The following is a 19,371-nucleotide window of genomic DNA, read 5'->3' as shown; positions in this document are numbered from 1 at the left end:
GATTATGCGCACATATTTGCCACATATGTTTTGGTAATACATTTATTGGTTTCCAAATGTAATTGTTTAGAAGCTAAAAAGTACAACTAACGCGAACTAAACTAGAAGCAGCGCTCCTAGGCGCTGTGGGAAAGTCATTCGGGTGGTGGGGTCTTAAATAGGTATTGGCTGGGAGCTGTCAGGATGCCTAGTTCGAATTGCCTCTGGTGAAATGCACACGGTTCCTAGTAGCGCGACACCGGTCCGCTATAGCGATCCTGGGCGGGACGGCTGGCTCCGTACATGCCGCCTGCTCCGCCGCCACCACTCTGGCCCTGGTAGCCGCCAGTGGAACGGTCGTTGTAGCTTCGATCAAAGCGTCCGGGCACTGGGCGCCAGCTATTATCGTCGACGGTGGTCGACTTTTGCCACGAATTGGTGCTATGCATATTCGAGGATATGCCGTTGTTGCCGTACGACTTCATCTGGTTACCACCGCCGCCACCGCCGCTGCTGCCCAGGTGGGAGCTTCCGCCGGAGGATGGGGCCCAGATGTTAACACTGTTCGAGCTGCTGCCTCCGTAGCCACCACCGCCGCCGCCGCCGCCGCTGGAGTTGTCGTAGCGCTTGTTGCCCCTATAATTATCAGAAAGAATTATCTCAAAGCTCGTTTAATCGTTCCGCTCTTTAACATTTACAGGCTGTGTGAGTCATCGCGTCTATAGTTTGAGGTGTTGCTGCGATCCGAGTCGTTGTAGCGTCCACCGCTGCCACTGGCATTGTTCTTGTGCACATAGGAGCCGGCTCCGCCCGATGTGTTGTTCTTGTGCAGATAAGAGCTGCTTGAGCCGCCGCCGCCGGCAGTTCCCGAAAGTGGCAAGTGACGGACCTCCACTTCGCGCTTGTAGTCATCGCGTTTGCTGGACGACGAGCCGCCGTAGTCGTTGGAGCGCTTGCTGGGAACGGCCGCATAGTCCTCGACAGCACCACGCTTCGATCCGGACGAGGCTGTGTAGTCGTTACGCTTGGCGTAGTCCAGGCGCTTGTTGGAGCTGGAGTAGTCATCCAACACACGCTTGGTGCTCGAAGAGGACCCATAGTCATCGTGTTTTTTGTCATAGGTGCTGTGGGTAAAACATATTATTTAATATTATTAAAGAACAATGAGGGAATTGGCTACAGGAAAATAAAAACAATAAACTACTTAAACAACCACGTTTGTAATTTAATCGTATTTTTATTTAATTGCAAGTATCTAATAAAACGTCTTTAAAATTTGAAGTAATTCCGAAAAAAATTTGGACACCGAAAAAGCAAATCAGAAAAAGGATAATTACTAAGCAGATATTTTTTGACATAACTATTTAACGTTTTTCAATGTTTTTAAGTAGAAGAACTTTCATATTAAATGTTGGACGTTTAAAACAGTTAGGTAATTAGTCATTGTCTTTTAGAATATAAATATATTACCTGCGGGAGCTGACTAAATTCGTGTCGAATCTTGGTGGTGGTGGGGCATCAAAAATGGCTGGGCGCTTGCGATCGGAGACGTCTCCGTAGCGGTCGTCGGCGCGCTTGCTCACGCCGCGCTTGCCAGGATCGTCGCGGGACTCCATGATCCTGTGCGACAAGAGTGAGAGTAAGAAAGATGGAAGAGACAGAAAGAAAGAAGTTAGTAAGGCAGATATGTGCTGATTGGGGCAAGGGTTTAGAGGGGTCTCAGAGTTTAGACTAGGATGCATTTGCCTATCAAATATCCGCTTAGAAGCAATTTGAGTTGAAGAAACAACGTGGAGACTGCAACTTAACACACTAATCACAAGGACAAATGCTTTCCGAGAGAGATAGTACAAAATAAATACAAGTATATCGGTAATCAGTGTTGTCGCCTCACGGTCTGTTTTGATTTTTTTTTTTTTTAGCATACTTCATCTGTTGTCGCTTCAGCTCGAGGCGCTCCAGCTCGATTTTCTCTCGCTCCAGCTTCTGGCGCTCGCGCTCCATGCGCAGAAGCTCCGCCTTCTCGCGCTCGAGCCGTTCCCGCTCGACGGCCAGCTTGCGTCGCTCTTCCTGAAGGCGCTCCTCCTCTATGCGCTGGCGCTCGCGGAACTCCCGCCGGCGACGCTCCTCCTCGCGGTGCTCGCGCTCCCGCTCCCTCACGCGCTGGCGCTCGCGCTCCTCACGTATCTTCTGGTAGGACAGCATCTCCCGCTGGCGCCGCTCGCGCTCCCTCTGGCGCTGCTGGATCTCACGGTCGACGTCGCGCGGATTGCGCCCCTGACGATGATCCGGCCCCTTGTTGCCAGCCGTGCCCGATCGCTCGCGGTCGTGGCGCGGCCGATCCTGGCTGGCGGACGACTTGCCCCGGTCGTCGATGCGCCGCTGGTGGCGCTCCCTGTTGCCCTCCTTGCCATCGCGCTTGGAATCGCCGCCAATGGACTTGTTGTCACCGCCGCCGCTTCCATCGCCGCCCTTCTTGTTGTCGTCGCCGCCGCCGCCGTTGGCATTGGAGCCCTTGCCACCGCTTGCGGGTTTCTTGCCGCCATCGTCGTCCTTCTTCTTCTGGTTTCCGGCCTCACCACCAGGGGCCTTGCCCTTGCCCTCCTTGTTCACGCTGCCGCCAATCTCGTTCTTGGTGCGCTCCACCGAAATGATGCGTCCGTGCAACTCAGTGCGGTGCAGATGCTCGATGCACCGCGAGGCGTCCCCCGAGGAGGACATGGTCACGTAGCCGTAGCAGCGGGTGCCCGGGGTACGGGTGTTGGTGACCACCTTGGCGCCGATCACCTTGCCATGCTTCGAGAAGACGGCCTTGAGGTCGCTGGCCCGGGTCAACGTGGACAGGCCCGAGACCCAGAGGTTACGCGACAGCGTGGCCTGCTTGTTGTTGCTCGAGCTGGAGCCACTACCATTGCCGGCACTCGAACCGGATCCCGACTTGCTGCCACCGGCACTCGATGCAGTGGAGGATGCGGCACCACCTGCTGCTGTTGTCGATTTCTCTGCAAGTTCCATGTAAATAATAATATTGGAAGAGAGATATGGTCAGAGCTTTGAGTGGCTTTAACTGGTTAACTGTTTTGGTTTATGATACGTTTTTTTTTTAAGGGAAGCATATTGTGAACGCACACACTTTGTAGCTGCTGCAGATGTTGGAGTTTAGAGCGCAATCGCACGATAACCGACTAACGTCACCGAAGCTAAGAGAGTATGAATTTGATTGGGTCGCTGGTGAAGATCAATCGCTGCTGCTGTAGGCTGGCTTCTAGATGGTGTAGGGGTCCAGGATAGAGACAGGAATAATAAGAGGGAGTTTCCAGGTAGTGATTTAATGTCCGCAGCTTCAACCGTCTTCCATCATTGCCTCCAGATAAGTAGTTGTGTGTTCTATCTAGTAGAAAGCGAAGAAATCCAATGCAGGAGTGACCGGCTGAGAAGAGTAAGTCTCTGTAACTCCTAGCGACAGCAAAGGAAAGTGTCCCTCCATTTGCTCTGCAGACCAAGATCTCCAACTTGTCTATTAAGTTCCTTTTGGAGGATGCTCCGCACAGTATAGTATCTGCTAATATGTCTGTTCCATGGAGAACATCAGGATTCATGCTGGATTAGTAGTAAGAAGTTTCCGTTGAAGTAAACTGGAACAAACACTGTTAGATTAACTGCTTTCGCCTGAATCGATATATCCATCGCCGCTCTTTGGCCACAAAAGGACGCCTCCTTGGTGGTTCCACGTACCATGTCCAAGTCCCAACCAAATTCACACTCTCTTGCACAATGTTTAAAAGATGTTCCTCTATGGTTTTGCTCAACTTTTGTCAAGTTCATCGACAGTTAACTGGGTTCATGCTGGGCCCGCACATCCCCAACGCAAGACCTTTCGAACATACCGAACTTATCCATGCTAAAACTTTAACTTAAATTACCTTTATCATCCTTTTGGTTCGATGATTTTCCAGACGACTTTGGATCGCTGTATTCCATAACAAATCGTGCGACAGCATAAAAAGACAAAAAAAACGTGGCTTAAGAAAGGAATATATAACAGCAGGGTTAATATATACTCTACCTAGAGTCCTTCTTGTCAGATGATTTTTCATCCCTTTTCTTAGAGCGTGCGCCATCGTCATTTTTCTTGTCGGCATCCTTTGAGTTTGACTTTTCGGATTTGTTGGCCGGTTTCACTGAGAATCATTATTCTTAATATTAGTCTATCGCTCAAAGCAGGCTAACTACGTAAACATTTTAAAGCAACGAATAAGAGCAAGATGAATATAAATTCCCCTGATGGAAAACCGATTTAAAATGTAAATATACTCGCAGTAAGAAAACAAGGCATCTTGATTGCAAAACCGGAAAGACTGATTTAAAAGCATGTATACAATTACTAACCATAAAAGTGGAATTTTCTATTGCTTTGAGTTATACAATTGGATCAGTATACAATACTGGATATGCAAGTTTGTGTAAAAACTCACCAGATTTAATAGACTTGTCGTCGGGTGCCTGAATTGAATACAAATTGGATTAGAATGCATTCATTTAAAGGGCAGAAAGTGAGAAATACCTCATCGTGCAGCAACTTCTGCTCATCTTCACCGATGGTCAGGTTGATGGACTCATCGTTGTCCATGTTTCCGGTGTCCCCGGTGTTTTCCTCCTCTCCTTGAATATCATTGATGGCCTCCTCGTCCTCGCCATTGTTCTCCGCCTCTGCCTGGGCGTCTCCTTCGGCCTCGCCATCGCCATCGCCATTCTGGTGCTCATCATCGTACTCCTCATCCTCCTCATCTTCATCCTCGTCATCGAGGATCACACACTCATCGTCCACATCGCCGACTTGGTCAATCTCATGCCCATCATCGTCGGCATGGTGGGAGAAGTCGTTGCCGTTCTCGAAGTCATCCTGCTGCTGCTGTTCCTCCTCGTCGGCATCGAGGGGCTCTTCCTTGATGATTATCTCCGAATGCGGCTCCTTCATGGGCATGGCGATCGGTTTCTTCCCCTTCACACCCGGCACAATCAAGTGGCTGGCCGGGTCTAAGCCCTCCGCTTTGAGGGACTACCAAAACGGTTACACCCGGATGTCAGACACGGTATTTGCACAATTATCTCTATTCCCAGCGGAACTGGGGTGTAACTAAAGCTATATAAAATGTACACATACCTTTTCCAGACGGTCGATGAGCACAGCCTTTGGGCCCACAGTTTCCAATTTGCGTTTCTCGAGTTCACTTTTTAGGTCGCATACCCGCAACTCTGCGATTTTCTTTCCTACCTCGGGCATTGTTTATTCTTAAAAATCACTGGGCCAGTATGCAATCAGTTAATGAAAACTTGTTCACTTTAATATTCCGGAAATTATTCTTTCTTTCTGCCTTCTCGGAAACGTGTGAAAATTTTCTGTCAAGAGTCACGGATACACACACAAAACAGGGCTGCCATGATTCCCAAATATCTATCGAAGATGGCGACCTCAGGTTTATTGGTATTTTTAAAATACCAACATTTTCACAAGATATCGTATGTTTTCTATTTAAATTTAATAAATTCATCTCTTAAATTTAATAATTTTTAAGTTCTTTGTCACATTAAGCATGGCCTTGAACTTAACAACAAAAACCAGAGTTTTAAAAGTTTATGATAAAATATGCTAATATCTGCTGAATTAATTTCATGATTAACTATTAAATTGGTTTTACAAAGTCTGATAAATAACAGTATTGTATGTACAAAGTAAAAGGCATTGTTTGCTTACTAAGGTTTCTGCTTGTGCCAGAACAAATATACTGTCAAGGATTCAACCAATTTAATGGACAAAAGTTAATGCAATAAGTAAATGAAACTGAAAATTAAAATATTTTTTTTTAAATATATAGAGTGCACCAAATGACAAATAAATAACAAAGGCAATAAATATTACTAGATTATTATAACTACACCTAAAAATATTGGAAGTAAGAATAGCTCCTGTTCAAATATTTTAAAAACTAAACTAATTACAAAAACTGGACTTTTAAGTTCCCACGTTTATAGGGAAGGCTAATAAATAAGTTTTTTGATTTTTTCAAGAAACTTCATTATTAGCTTATAACTAACAAATCAATTTCGTATCACCTATTATAATAATATATTTTTTTTGTTTCTTGTTTAATTTTGTACACCCTTTAAGCTTGACTGCTACCGATATTTTTTCTTTAACCTCCCATCACTAGCAATAGTCCATCCCTAAAGCAAAGGCAATCTTTGGTTTTCGTGTTTATGCAGAAATAGTGTTTTCGGTCGATTATTGCCGGTTTTTGTGAATCTTCGCCATGTCAGTGGTGATTGAAACAACGCTAGGCGACCTGACCGTCGACCTGTTCACCAGCGAGCGGCCCATCGCCTGCCTGAACTTCCTCAAGCTGTGCCGGCTAAAGTACTACAACTTCAATCTCTTCCACACCGTGCAGCAGGGCTTCATCGCCCAAACCGGCGATCCCAGTGGCGCCGGAGACGGCGGCTCCTCCATTTGGGGGGTGGTGGAGGGCCTGCAAAAGCGCTTCTTCGAGGCGGAGTACCTGCCCAAAATCCAGCACTCCAGCGCAGGGATGCTGTCCCTGGTCAGTGCTGGCAAGAACCTGGTGGGCTCCCAGTTCTTCTTCACGCTGGGCGAGAACCTGACGTCGCTGGATGGCAGCCACTGCGTCATCGGGGAGGTGGTGGAAGGCCACGAGGTGCTGCGCAAGCTGAACGACGCCATTGTGGACGATAGCTTCCGGCCGTACCAGGACATCCGAATCACACACACAGTGGTGCTGGAGGATCCGTTTCCCAATCCGCGCGGCCTTCAGGCTCCCAGCCGATCCCCTTCGCCCAGTGCGGAGCGCATGCAGAACGGACGCATTGCAGCCGACGAGGATATCGACGACACGGATGGCATGACCATGGAGGAGCTGCAGGAGATGCTAGCCGAAAGGGAGGCCAAGGCGCGAGCCACAATCCTCGAGATAGTCGGTGATCTGCCGGATGCGGACATGGCCCCGCCAGAAAACGTTCTTTTTGTGTGTAAACTCAACCCGGTCACCACCGACGATGATCTGGAGATCATCTTTAGTCGCTTCGGCGTGGTCAAAGGATGCGAGGTGATTCGCGACCGCAAGACAGGCGACTCCCTGCAGTATGCCTTCGTGGAGTTCGAGGATCAGAAGTCCTGCGAGGCGGCCTATTTCAAAATGGACAATGTTCTAATCGACGATCGTCGCATCCACGTGGACTTCTCGCAATCCGTTTCGAAGGTCACCTGGCGGGGCAAAGGACGCGGGATAGTGGGCGACGATGGCAGGCTAGACTTTGATAATTTGCGGGACAACAAGGATCGCAGGAAACCCAACAATAACAATAGCCGGGACAGACCGGAGGACCGCAGAGATCGTAAGCGGTCTGAGGATCCAAGAAGCAGAATGAGCTCTGTGGAGCGGCGAACGGCGAGGGAGCAGCGCCACCAGCAGCAGAATAAACGATCCGACGATCGTCACAATGTGCGAAGGCGCTCGAGATCCAGGGAGTCAAGGGATCAACGACGCTCTAGGTCAAGAAATCCCGACCATAGACAAGTCAGGGATGATCCAGATCGAAAGCGTTTCAACGATCAAGAGCGAGGGGATCGTAATATTAGGAGACCTTCAAGGTCTCGAGATCTGTCACAAAAACGGCGATCTAGATCAGGTGATCGTGTAAAAAGAAGACGTTCTGGATCAAGAAATAGAACCGAAAGAAGACGCTCTAGGCCTAAAGATCAAAACGAAAGAAGACGGTCTAGGTCTAAAGATCTAATAGAGCGAAGGCAACCTCAATCCAAAGATCGCAATGAACGCAGGCGGGTCAACTCGCCCCATGACAGAAGGCACTACGAAAATGGCGGTGGCATGTATAGAGAAACAGTCAGAAACCAAGGCAGATCCCCAGAGCGAAGGTAAAACGTCTATTAGCAATTTTAATTGGCCAGTTAAAAACTCACAAATTAATCTTTTTACAGACCGCAATCCAGGAATCGCGATGGACATGGACTGAATAGAAATTCAAGCCGGAACAAGAGTCCCGAGAGAAAGCGCAAACATTCAGTGTCTGTGGAAAAGAGCAAAAAGCGAGCTAAGAAGAAATCGAAGCGGCCAGCTAGCAGCAGTTCAGACTCCAGCGAAAGTTCCTCGGATTCCGAGAGCGAATCGGAAACCACATCTTCAGATAGTTCCGACGAAAGCTCCAGCAGTTCCTCCTCATCGGAGGAGGAGCGCAGAAGGCGCAACAAGAACAAGAAAACAAAGTCGAAGAGCAGTCACAAGTCAAAAAAGAAACAGCATAGGAAATAAACGTAAACGCTATTCTTGAACAACAGAACAAAACAATCTTGATTAGGGATAATGAAATTATAAAATAGTTCTATTTGTTGCGGTTCTGGACCTCGGATTCCAGAGCCGCCATCGCAGCTCCACCACAGCATCCTTCCGTGTTCTTTTCGCCGCGTCGCCTGTGCGGTTTCTCGATGACTGCGTCGGGATTGAATACCACATTGTCCAGTCGCGTTGTCTCTGGCGTAATCCTCAGTTCTAAAAATAAAAGACTTCAAGATTTAAGTTTGGCGCGGAGGTTTATGTAATGCGGAGCCACTGACCATAAACATCGTTCTCCTTCTTGAGGGCTTGGATAACATTTGTGCGCAGCTCTAGGTCCACATCCTGCGCCAGTTTGATCATCTGTAGGGTAACAATATGTAATAAGCATAGAAATAACCACTAAAATCACTACCAACCTTCTGGATCTCATCCTCGCTGGTTTCGCTGCGATTCTGCAGGAAAGACTCGTTGATTTTTAGTCGTCCAGCTGCCAGAGCATTGACATCGCCTTGGAACACGTACTGCCGTGTGCGGTGCAGCTTCTTGAAGGCACTGAGCACCTGCAAGCCAAGGATTTTACATATTTATTTATTGTTTTGAGTGTAAATTTACCTCTCGTCGCAAGTTGGACATTTTTGTATGTCTGACAGGGTTGCCAGGTTTCTGTCTTCGAATTGGTTTTTTTCTGGTATATATTTTAAGTGGCCGTTTCTTCGCGGTATTTTTCCTAAAAATACTTAAACGGCAATAGGAATATTGTAATGAGTTTAAAATTTATTGAAAGTTAAATGATTGTATAATTAATATTTAAAACAGAGCTAAAATATTATTAAATAAAATTTTTGATTGACAGTCAATTGTTTTGTTGAGGTCCTCTGCTTACTGTTTTAGCGAGAATAGTTTGAAATATGGTATATTTAATTTTAAAAGTTGTGGTCAACCTGACCTGTTAATTTAATTTGGATCAGTATTTTTTATTTTTTAACCAATGCAAATATCGAAACTAGTAAATCGATATATATCGCTATTCCGTCCACCGCCAGCAGAAGCGGTCACTCTGACGCTGTTTATAAAAAATTTTTAACGTTTCGGTCGCAAATCGGCGCGCGGATAACTAACGAAAAGTAGTGGCTAGTGCAAATCGGGACGGAACGAAATGCGGCATCATATAGTTAACTAAGTTATCAATTAGCGTGTGAAATCAAGCAGTGAGGCGCCACGACGATCTTAATTCAGGAAAAGCTAGCCTCCCGGAGCGCCGATACAATAGAGTTTCGGGCTGCTGCCCATAGGAATTCCCCCAGCCTACTGGCGACTGTCAAAAATAGATGATAAATTTTTAAGTGAAGCGTGCATTAGATAAAAATATAAGCAAAACTGGCTACCAGCGACAAACTGTCCACTTTTTTCGTGGCCATGGACGATGAGGAGGAGGAGGAGGTCACGGATCTGAAGCTGCAATTGTTCCACAATACAGTACGCGAGCACATTGTAAGTGGTTTTTATCGCTCTACCTTCATCTCATCCCCTTTTCCCTTTCCACCACCCAAAACTCTTCCCACCCCACAACATTGAAAACAAAAAAACAACAACAAATCAGGGCGCAGCTGCCCCTATTGTTATTGTTCTAACTGTACATGTGGCTACGTGTGTGTTGAGTATACGCACTGTGCGACTCTTTAAGTTACAGACTGTGCCTTTTGATAAACAGAAATTGGAAGTTGGGACCTTCACAGAAATTTATTTGTTTATGGTCTCTTATCGTATTCGGACTACTCTACTCAGCGTTTTTTAGCGCCTGCGTTTTGGCTTTGTATATATTTGTTATGGGCAATTATCGGGGGAGGAAGTGGCGGCGGCGATAGCGAACAGCCACTCTCTTCTTGCACTTTCTATTTGGGCTGCGAAAATTATCACGCAGACACACGAACAGATACCCACACGGACACCTGTTGTTAATCAGAAAGTTTAAACATAATCGAAGATTCGACGGTTCGATACTTGGTAAAAACAAAAGATAATAATAACTAAATGGTGCCTGGAGATTTAAAATTTTTAATTTGAATTTTGTACAAAAATATTGAATTCCTAACATGTTTAAATGGTTTGTTTATTTTATTAATTACTATTGGAACGTATCATTATTCATTTTTGTTACCTATGTAGTTATCAAAATTAAAGCACAAATCAATTTTGTTAAACAATTTAATTATGAATTAGCTTTCGAGTTCTTAAAAACTAATTAATGAATTTAAAACGGACGATACAAACACATAATTGATGTGTTTTCAAAACTGTTTACTATAAAATGATGACTGCAATATAACCATTTGGTTTCGATTTGTTAAAGGGTTTTAAATTCCCTATTGGCTTCTTGGTAAACCAATATTAATCGTATTGATGTGTTATAAGCAAAAATGGTTTCCAGGTTCCTAGAAATCAAATAAATCGATAGGAAAAACAATAAACTCAAATAATTTTATAGCTCTTTCTTTAAGGTTTCCCATAGTCAGAAAAGTTCAGCTGGCAGAACTTGCAATGCAAATCAAAATTAAGCGGTTAAATCAAAAACAAAGGCAACAACAGCAAAAGCATCAAGTGAAAGTGTTTCATTCGAGCTACTATTTATAGAAATTTTAGGCGGGTTATAACAGAAGCCAGAGATTTATGTATATAAACAGAGTGCACCATATATAAAATACACATGTTTATTTGTTTGCGCAAGGCATTAATTTCCCTTTGTACAAAATTTGGTTAAATGCTCAACACTTTTGCAGACCAGATTTCAAGTGCACGGCTAGTGGTCACGATTTTGTGTCGTCTGGGACTTTGAAAGTGTCTGCTTGTCGTGACCAGCTGTTGGCTGTTGTTTAAACACATTTAAAAACTGTATGAATAAACTTGCAGAGAGACAAGTTCTTTTTTATGCTTCTGATGACTTTTACCTCTATACACATTTCTTTTATTCAGCGACAATGTGCACGGGTCTGTAGAATTGTTGAGCTGGTTCTGCCTGGCCAGGAAATGGAAACCGGTTTTTGTCAGTGGTTCTTGTTGCATCGGGATTGCCGAAAATTGAATAATTCGTCGCCGAATGTGAGTCAACCTACGAGTACGTGACGAGTGGGACTCGCCCAGTGTGAATTCAAATAATAAATAAATGCAAACAAGCCAAAGCACGCATAAATAATGCAGGAATCTAATGCCAAACCCAAATTTTAACCACTAATTCCAGCAATGTGTAGGTTTCCCACTTAAAAGTCGAAGGAAGTACTTGGGAAATATGAACTGGTTGTGTAACTTGTGTTCTTAATCATTTTCAAAGCAATGTTCTTTGGTTCTGCTCGCCGATTAGAAGACTTACTTTGTGTTCTTCTATAAAAAAATTCAAAAGAGACCTTTAAATGCTGTTCCCCTCTTTCGGACGCCCCTTTTTAGAAAATTAATTTCACTTGGAGTAATTAAAAGCAATTGAGGCAACTCACATCTGGTGTGTAAAGTTGCTTGGAGGTAAAAATATTTTTAAAATTGTCTCGCTTGTAAGATAACTATATTCCACAAGTGTAAGATCTAAAATGTTGTCGGCTTACAATGAGATGTGTAAAATTAAACAGAGTTTAAAATTTAAATATAAAAGATTTCAAAGGATCATAGTAGGCATTAACATTTAGTTCAAACTTCCTCATTATAAGCATGCTTCAAATACCCCGATTTTCTACAACTATTGGGTATTGAAAAAGTATACGAATAATTCGTTGCCCATTCACCGGCAAAGTTGTCTGCAATACAAGCCAAAACCCGTCCGACTGGCAATCCCTCCTTCTGTTGCCCATAATGTCGCCGATTTCGCCTGCTTCTGGCTGCATTTTAGTTTTGGTTTTGGGCGTTGCTGCTATTTATAGCCAAGTCGTCGTCCACATTTAATGGGCGTGTTTGTTTCGCCTCACGAGTTCATGTCAAGTCATTGACTCGATGCTCGCCTACGATCGCAGTGCTGCTAATTTCGTTTAGTTTGGTCAAATCGCTTGGAGCTTGACAAATGCTGTTGCTTGTAGCACAGTGCACTTGCACGTTTTCCCGGCTGATAAGTGTTAAACTAAGCTTGAAGATCGCTGGCTCACTTTGTTTTCATTCAGGAATGCTGGCTATGCGAGTGTATTGCTACAAAGGTGCTCATATCACTGGGTATTCGTCGCCTACGTGTTCCAAGTTCAACACGTCACAGTCTGTAAAATACAGTGCGTTTCATAATTGAAAACGCAGAAATTAGGTCGATATCATATTGAATTTCTTTGCTCATATAAAAACCGTTTCAAATTATTTACTGAATTACTAAAGTATACAACTTTTTACTTAATAAAGTATTGTTTAAATGATGTATTAATTAAATTATGTATCAGATAGTTTCCCTAAAGCCTTATAGTTTTGATTCAAAGTGTATCTATATTTTTCCATGATCTATACTTGGTTTCTATAAATAAACGAACACACTATTGATGGCAAGCTATTTGCGTCTCTATATTTAATTTTTTATATTTGTCCACATTTTTGGTGGGTTGGCAAAGAAAACTGTTTAAATATTTACTTCAGAATATGTGGAGCTCTAAGAAGGCCACTTAAAATGGCAAGATGAAAGATTGGAGTCCGAAAATAAATTAAAGATAATTTGATTTAATTGATCTGATCAAACGCAGTCAGAAATAAAGTTAAAAGTTAATTGGAATTCGTGTTGGATAGCGCATAAGAGTATCTCACAGATACCAGTGAAAATATCTCGAATAACAAACAAAGAATAATAAAACAATGCAGGGACGTGAGTATAAATTAATTGTTTTTTGCTCTCTCTGCGAATTTTGTACGTTTTTTGCTAGCTAGAACATGAAAAGTATCTTTCGTTAATGATTTATTTGTGTGCCTAGTCTTGTGTGTGTCTATTTATTTACGCTTTGTTTTGTTTTTCGGTTTTCACAAATATGACGTGTGCCATACGATTGGCATCTGTTTCGTGGTCATAAATAATAAATGACCAACAGTTTGTGGGTCCAATGCTTGGAAAATCACTGATGCAGATTCCGATTTCGGACCTACTCGAATTTCACTAACTATTAAGCCAGCAGATAATCACATAATGTTTGAAGTACTGACATTCATTGGGCTTTATATGACTGCCATCGGTCTAGTTCTTATCAAGTGTTTCGGGTTTTGTCGTCGGCCACTGATAAGCTTTCTATTTGGCCTTTGCTCGCAGACGAAAAGTAGCTACATATGTATATTGGCTAAATTGGCGGTCATAATAATTCATCGATTGCTTGTTTGTTTATGGTGATAAAGGGTTGTAACCTAGGAAACTCTTAGCTAGCCAAGAAACTTATTTTTAAAATACAACCGGAAATTGAAAACATATTTACCGTTGCCTTCCCCACACACAAAAGTTCCAAATCATTGTGCCAATATTATGGAAGATAAGACCCTGAGACACTTAAAACACCAGACTTTGACACCTAACTGAATCATGTACTATGTGTGTATCAGTATCAAGAATTAATCTATTCACTTAGCTAGATTAATACAGATTTTCACAAGTTTATGCTTCTGAAAGTGTTTTTGGCTCTCATGTCTACACAGTTGGCGGCGACTAGAATGACAAATATTTACAAAACAAAACAAAAGAAATGCGTGGCTGTCTATGTTTACTTTTTGACATATGTTTAAAAAAAGTAAATGTGGGGAAATGTGTTATGAAACCTATAATAAAATAAAACAAAGCAGCAGTTGCAGGTGGACAAAAAAAGTATATATCGAATTATAGCTAATGCCATAGAATTTACAAAAGGAAAAAGGCAAATGCGTCTACATCTACTTCTGTTTTAACGTCATTCCCTAAGAACAGCTAAGTAAATGAGGGTGTATGTTTGGCGAAAATGATAATGAACAGTTGCAGGTGTTAAAAGAAACAAAATAAATCAATTTAATTAAAAACAAACGCAAATAAATGCGTTGCTATCTAGCTTTTGTCGTATTGGTATGATTTTTTAAACGCAAGTATATACTTAATACCTATTAATAGATTATTTTTTTACTAGCTTTAATTGTTATGTTGTTCTTTGCAGATATTCCTGCTACTGATCATCTTGCTGTACTTCAGCTCGTATGTGGTTGTCTCACGTTTTCGGAGGCGCGATCGTGACGATCTCTATTCGAATGACGAGGACGAGGTGCTGGTCTATCGCATAAGGTAAGGCATCCAATGGTCAACAACCTGTGTGCCGCTAATTGCCGAGTCACCAGAGTGCATTCGCAATAATGAATGGATTGTGTTTTTTACCCAGCTTTTGGCTTTGCACATTCACACTGGCCGTGGCCGAAGGGGCTGCCATGCTGCTGCCCGTTTCCATCGCCAGCAACGAGGTGCTGCTCTTGTACCCCAACAGCTACTATGTGAAGTGGCTCAACAGCTCACTTATACAGGGTAAGTAAGGGACAAAGGACAAGTCATCCAAGACATGAAGAATAGACGTTAAAAATAAAAGGGACACTTGAAAATGGCCACGTCTACTAGGACTTATAAATTATTTGCAAAAGGATTAAGTTATCAATAGTAAAAGGGCTATTTTTTAATTAGGCTGTTCGTCACTACATTAACGCACTTTAACAAATAACCTTATAATTACCTGAACACAACTTAACTAATGCCTAAGAACTTTTCTCCATAATCGAATGTTAAATACAACTTTTATTTATATTCTTCTGTATTAGATTTCAAATTGACCAATGTGATAATATAATAATATATATATAATATATAATATATTCTTAATATGATCAGCACCTACCCCGTTTTCCTGTAGTCTTATTGCAGCCATAAATATAAATTTCAAAGTTTGATATCATATATTTTGATGATAACTTAACTTTCGTTCCTACAAAGAACCTTAACTAATGTATATATATTAACTCTTTTGCAGGCCTGTGGAACCACGTATTTCTGTTCTCCAATCTATCGTTGTTCATCTTCCTGCCGTTCGTCTATTTGTTCTCGGAATCCACGGGATTCGTGGGTCACAAAAAGGGCATTCTGCCGCGTGTCTACGAAACCTTTACAGTATTCATGCTGATGGCCATTATTGTCCTGGTACTAACTGCCGTCCTAAGTGCAGTCTTTGGCATTGAAAAGTTTCAATTCTTTTGGTTTCTAAGTGAGTATATGCAGGGGCGCGGACGAAATGATTGTCAAAGTCAGTTGCAATTGCAATTCCGCGCACCCACTACTACTACAAGCCCATCCCCAAATTGGGGTGGGTTCTAGTGCACAATGCATTGCTAATTTCCGCTTTTCACGCTTCACAGATTTAGGCAGTGTTCACCTGCCGTTCCTTTATTCGTGTGTCTCTTTTCTGGGCGTGATGCTTATGCTGAGTGAGTATGATATACACAGATAAATTAATTCTAATGCTTCTCCACTTCGTCATCCAACTGCTTGATGTACTTGTCAATGTAGGCCAGCTGATTCGGATTATGTTCACGTGCCTTGGCCACGCTCTCCTCGAACTTATCCACCTGGTTTAAATGCTTATAGGCATTGGCCTGGTACAGCCAGGCACGCAGATTAGTCTCCTGCAGGTTCTCCAGCACGTGTTGACAGTCCTTTAGGGCGCGTTTGTAATTGCAAAGTCTGGAAGTTATTAGAAGTATTGAGAGCAATTAAAAAAAATATATATATATATAGAGACACTATATTAAGTCAAACAATTTTATCTCTAGAATAGTTAATAAAAGCCTGAAAGATAGATATATGATAAACTGCATTAAGTCTGACTACCATCAAACCTATAATATCTCAAATTAAATAATAAGTTTTACAACTCACTTGATGTAGCACAAGGCGCGATTGTTGTAGGTTATAGCACTGTTCTTGACTTTAATGATGGCCTTTTCGTAGTGGATAATGGCCTTCTCGTATTTCTCGTTGCGAAAGGCTTCGTTTCCTTGACTAAAGAAAGGTTTTAATAAACTAAAATCTTAAAGCCGACCCTATTTCTTACGCTCTCTCTAGCTCTGCCTCGTATTCGGATTTGGCACGCGCCTCAGCACGTTCGTTGGCATCCCGTTCCACCTGATCCATGAAGCTTTGCTGGTCCAACACCTTGGGCTGAGCCTTATTGTCCTCCTCGGTGGGCTTCTTGTTGATCACTGTGCGATTTTGGCGCACTTTTAGATGCACTTTGTCCACGTCCAGTTTGTCAAAGTCGATCTTTTGCTTGGGCTCGCCACCTGCTCCATTGTCTGCCTGAAAATCATCTTCCAGGGGGCCTTTGTTGTTCAATATACTATCGATCTTTGCAAGAGTAGCCTCGAATTCGGCAAAATCATCCCCGTCCTTGCGGTTCGAGTCGAGCACCTGCAGAGACGCCTTCAGCTTGTCTACGACTTTATCGCTTTCGTTATCCATTTTTTAGTTTTGAGAGACACCCGGTTTGGTTCCTGGTTAGTTCAAAAATAAATACGATTCGACTGCTTCGAACGGACTGCAACTTCTAAGTTTACTGGGATGTCATAGAAACGGATTTTATGTTTACTGCACATAGAAAAAAATCTGGTCGAACCTTCCAATAGTTACAAAACTTAAATTTATAATAAAGCGTTCACGTTAGTCCATTTTTTTTGCAGAATGTTTGTTTGTTGTTTGAAACTTACGAGTTGGTTAGGCCGCGAATTCTTCAGAAGAAATAATCTTTCAAGTTTATTATTTTGGTGTTTTTAAATTAAATGCTATAACAAATGCGTTTATCTCCAGCTTTTCAGTAGAGAGTCTTAAGTATAATATTTAAATTTATAAAATAAGTACATTTTTCAAGTGTAGTAACCCTGGCCACCCGTCTTGTTTTCTTGCAGTTTGCACCCCCTATGGCTTTGTGCGTCTGTTTGGCGTTGTCAACCAGGTGCTGGTGCGCCCCTTGCTGCTGCGCGACGTCAACGAGGAGTTCAGCGCCTTCTACATGGAGGAGGCGAGTGTGAAGCGCAAGTTGGCCCACATCGAGCTGCACAATGTGAGCATATCGGATGCCGCCGCCAACGGAGGTCGCCTGGGCAACGGGATTGGACTGGGAGTGGGATTGGGACGTGGACGCAGCTTCTTTCCCCAGCCACTGCTGCAGGCACATCTCTACCAGCGTAAGCCGATGGCCAGCGATGTGGGCGAGCTCAACGAAAGACTGAGAGAACTGGACTCCGAGCGCAAGGAACTGGACAAGCTGCGCAAGTCGAGCACCTTCCAGCGCACCTTCGTCTACCCGCTGGCCATGCTGCTGCTGCTCTTCTGCACGGGCGTCACCATTCTGCTGGTGGTGCAGAACACGCTGGAGCTACTGATAGGCATCAAGGCGCTGCCACTTAGCACGAGGGTAGGTTGTGAATGAGTTTTGGATATGGTTAAGATTGCTAGCTGACATTGTTTCTCCTATTCAGCAATTTACGCTAGGCATTTCATCGCTCTCCAAACTGGGACCCTTTGGCGCCGGCCTGGAGGTGTGTCTCATCTTCTACCTGGGCGCCACCTCGGTGGTGGGCTTCTACAGCATGCCCTTCATGCGGAATGTGTGCCCCAAGCGGCGGCAGACATCGCTGCCACAGCTGATGCTGAACTGCGGGTTCATGCTGGTTTTGTCCTCGGCGTTGCCGCTGCTTAGCAGGATTATAGGTGAGAACATCAGAACATACTATTCCAATATATATGATAATAACATTGTTCCCCCTCAGGCATCACTAACTTTGACCTGCTGGGCGACTTTGGGGCCATCGAATGGCTGGGCAACTTCCAGATTGTGCTGCTCTACAATCTGGTCTTTGGGACCACCACTGCCCTGTGCCTGGCCAACAAGTTCACGGCCACGGTGCGCCGCGAGCTGAGAGCCCGGTTAGTGGAGAACTATGTGCTCTTTACTAACTACATGAGCTTCATCAACTGATATTGGCGCAAGCGACACGACAACGCGTTCTTTGTCCACCGCCACCTGGTGAGACGTCTTGTCGAGTCGCCGCTGAAGAGCCTGAGCCTAACTAGTTTCTATACCAAGTATCGTAATCTTAGTCGTCGTAAGAGCAGTCGCAATACCACCGCTAGTCGCAAGGCAAACGAAATGAACTGTTGAGAAATAAGCAAGACATGGGAAGATGGAAGGCAGCTGAAGCTATATAATATACCTTTACATATGTTATATGATCACGCGTAGTTGTGCAGAACTGATACTAATATTTAAATGTTGCGCTGTTCACTGTTGTGCTTAATTGTTGTACTTTATACAGAGTCCTCGAGAGGGGTACCCGCATATCACCACGCAGCCAGTTGATGTACCAAGATTAATGTATTCGCCAATATATATCGTGTAAATAGATAAAGTTATTGTGCAACATAAGCCGCAGTCAGCCGTTGCAGTAGAAGTAGGCTTAAAATTCGTGTAATTCACTCAATCTCTTGTCGTTTAGAGTCAAGTGTTGAATTCGATTTCGCATACATGTTTTTCGCTGTTCATCTACGTATTTGAGTTTTATATATAAGATTTTAACAATGTTCCTTAAGCAGCGCATCGACTGAGGCGCCTTCATTTCATTTTATGCATACTCAACTCTGTAACCCAATATTCACACAATCACACACTTACAAGCGTCTACAACTTATGTGATAAAATATAATAAACAACGCATTTTACTAATTTAATCGACATGTCATGGCTTTTTAATTACACGCTATCTCAATGGCTTCCATTTTATCTGACAATGGTTTTCTTGAACTTCTATTTCAGCTTGACCTCGCTGTTCCTGTTGGCTTGAATGCTTGTTTCCAAAAGGGAGCTGATGTTTTAAGGAAACCTACCTGCAATATTGCTGTGATTTAATGAACTAAAATAAAAGTTTAATGAAGCTGTTAGGATAAATAAATAACTAAAGTAAATATATCTTTTGGATGTTTTTATTTTTTTACACAACTAAAAACAAGTTATTTGAAAACTAATAATGATAATAATAA

At 43.2% G+C, this 19,371-nt stretch overlaps 5 protein-coding genes across 7 annotated transcripts; 2 read left to right on the top strand and 3 right to left on the bottom strand.

Moving 5' to 3' along the window:
- Positions 1 to 24: 24 nt before the first annotated feature.
- LOC108142966 (SAFB-like transcription modulator) lies at positions 25 to 5,406 on the bottom strand. 2 transcript variants are annotated; one of them, XM_017267113.2, is made up of 9 exons: positions 5,144 to 5,406; positions 4,544 to 5,038; positions 4,455 to 4,482; positions 4,046 to 4,160; positions 3,903 to 3,949; positions 1,907 to 2,981; positions 1,450 to 1,599; positions 678 to 1,103; positions 25 to 615 (listed from the first exon to the last, which is right to left on the bottom strand). In XM_017267113.2, exons 1-9 carry the CDS (start codon positions 5,261 to 5,263, stop codon positions 225 to 227), a joined length of 2,847 nt encoding a protein of 948 aa, XP_017122602.1. In that variant the 5' UTR covers positions 5,264 to 5,406; the 3' UTR covers positions 25 to 224. The 2 variants fall into 2 exon arrangements, with proteins under 2 accessions (XP_017122602.1, XP_017122603.1); XM_017267114.2 differs by lacking the exons at positions 25 to 615; positions 678 to 1,103; positions 1,907 to 2,981 and having other exon boundaries at positions 1,456 to 1,599; positions 5,144 to 5,405.
- A 785-nt stretch (positions 5,407 to 6,191) lies between these two features.
- On the top strand, positions 6,192 to 8,352 carry LOC108142968 (peptidyl-prolyl cis-trans isomerase sig-7). Its single transcript, XM_017267118.1, has 2 exons — positions 6,192 to 7,930; positions 7,994 to 8,352. Exons 1-2 carry the CDS (start codon positions 6,291 to 6,293, stop codon positions 8,322 to 8,324), a joined length of 1,971 nt encoding a protein of 656 aa, XP_017122607.1. The 5' UTR covers positions 6,192 to 6,290; the 3' UTR covers positions 8,325 to 8,352.
- On the bottom strand, positions 8,322 to 9,080 carry LOC108142972 (complex III assembly factor LYRM7). Its single transcript, XM_017267122.2, has 4 exons — positions 8,961 to 9,080; positions 8,765 to 8,908; positions 8,627 to 8,708; positions 8,322 to 8,561 (listed from the first exon to the last, which is right to left on the bottom strand). Exons 1-4 carry the CDS (start codon positions 8,979 to 8,981, stop codon positions 8,395 to 8,397), a joined length of 414 nt encoding a protein of 137 aa, XP_017122611.1. The 5' UTR covers positions 8,982 to 9,080; the 3' UTR covers positions 8,322 to 8,394.
- Positions 9,081 to 9,394: 314 nt separating this feature from the next.
- Positions 9,395 to 19,296, top strand: LOC108142969 (protein Lilipod). Of its 2 annotated transcripts, XM_017267120.2 has the most exons (9): positions 9,395 to 9,839; positions 14,459 to 14,583; positions 14,678 to 14,817; positions 15,314 to 15,544; positions 15,696 to 15,764; positions 17,241 to 17,749; positions 17,814 to 18,045; positions 18,105 to 18,261; positions 19,148 to 19,296. In XM_017267120.2, exons 1-9 carry the CDS (start codon positions 9,765 to 9,767, stop codon positions 19,173 to 19,175), a joined length of 1,566 nt encoding a protein of 521 aa, XP_017122609.1. In that variant the 5' UTR covers positions 9,395 to 9,764; the 3' UTR covers positions 19,176 to 19,296. The 2 variants fall into 2 exon arrangements, with proteins under 2 accessions (XP_017122609.1, XP_017122608.1); XM_017267119.2 differs by lacking the exon at positions 19,148 to 19,296 and having other exon boundaries at positions 18,105 to 19,066.
- On the bottom strand, positions 15,694 to 17,165 carry LOC108142971 (sperm-associated antigen 1). Its single transcript, XM_017267121.2, has 3 exons — positions 16,391 to 17,165; positions 16,216 to 16,338; positions 15,694 to 16,020 (listed from the first exon to the last, which is right to left on the bottom strand). The coding sequence occupies exons 1-3, from the start codon at positions 16,795 to 16,797 to the stop codon at positions 15,795 to 15,797; spliced, it is 756 nt and encodes a 251-aa protein (XP_017122610.1). The 5' UTR covers positions 16,798 to 17,165; the 3' UTR covers positions 15,694 to 15,794.
- Positions 19,297 to 19,371: the final 75 nt, after the last annotated feature.

This window comes from Drosophila elegans, unplaced genomic scaffold, assembly GCF_018152505.1.
Source record: "Drosophila elegans isolate 14027-0461.03 unplaced genomic scaffold, ASM1815250v1 contig_468, whole genome shotgun sequence".
Lineage (NCBI taxonomy): Eukaryota > Metazoa > Arthropoda > Insecta > Diptera > Drosophilidae > Drosophila > Drosophila elegans.
This window is presented reverse-complemented; position numbering and strand designations above follow the sequence as displayed.

Bases quoted from the DNA above. Each gene is read 5' to 3' on its own strand.
- LOC108142969 (XM_017267119.2), top strand. From the start codon at position 9,765: ATGGACGATGAGGAGGAGGAGGAGGTCACGGATCTGAAGCTGCAATTG. The intron at 14,818-15,313 runs GTAAGTAAGGGA...ACTCTTTTGCAG, and splicing joins CAACAGCTCACTTATACAGG to GCCTGTGGAACCACGTATTT. The intron at 17,750-17,813 runs GTAGGTTGTGAA...TCTCCTATTCAG, and splicing joins CGCTGCCACTTAGCACGAGG to CAATTTACGCTAGGCATTTC.
- LOC108142966 (XM_017267113.2), bottom strand. From the start codon at position 5,263: ATGCCCGAGGTAGGAAAGAAAATCGCAGAGTTGCGGGTATGCGACCTA. The intron at 3,950-4,045 runs GTAGAGTATATA...TATGGAATACAG, and splicing joins TCTGACAAGAAGGACTCTAG to CGATCCAAAGTCGTCTGGAA. The intron at 1,104-1,449 runs GTAATATATTTA...TTTTACCCACAG, and splicing joins AATTTAGTCAGCTCCCGCAG to CACCTATGACAAAAAACACG.
- LOC108142972 (XM_017267122.2), bottom strand. From the start codon at position 8,981: ATGTCCAACTTGCGACGAGAG. The intron at 8,909-8,960 runs GTAAATTTACAC...CTTGGCTTGCAG, and splicing joins TGTCCAACTTGCGACGAGAG to GTGCTCAGTGCCTTCAAGAA. The intron at 8,709-8,764 runs GTTGGTAGTGAT...GTTACCCTACAG, and splicing joins GCGAGGATGAGATCCAGAAG to ATGATCAAACTGGCGCAGGA.
- LOC108142971 (XM_017267121.2), bottom strand. From the start codon at position 16,797: ATGGATAACGAAAGCGATAAAGTCGTAGACAAGCTGAAGGCGTCTCTG. The intron at 16,339-16,390 runs GTAAGAAATAGG...ACCTTTCTTTAG, and splicing joins GAGGCAGAGCTAGAGAGAGC to TCAAGGAAACGAAGCCTTTC. The intron at 16,021-16,215 runs GTGAGTTGTAAA...AATAACTTCCAG, and splicing joins CGCGCCTTGTGCTACATCAA to ACTTTGCAATTACAAACGCG.
- LOC108142968 (XM_017267118.1), top strand. From the start codon at position 6,291: ATGTCAGTGGTGATTGAAACAACGCTAGGCGACCTGACCGTCGACCTG. The intron at 7,931-7,993 runs GTAAAACGTCTA...ATCTTTTTACAG, and splicing joins GGCAGATCCCCAGAGCGAAG to ACCGCAATCCAGGAATCGCG.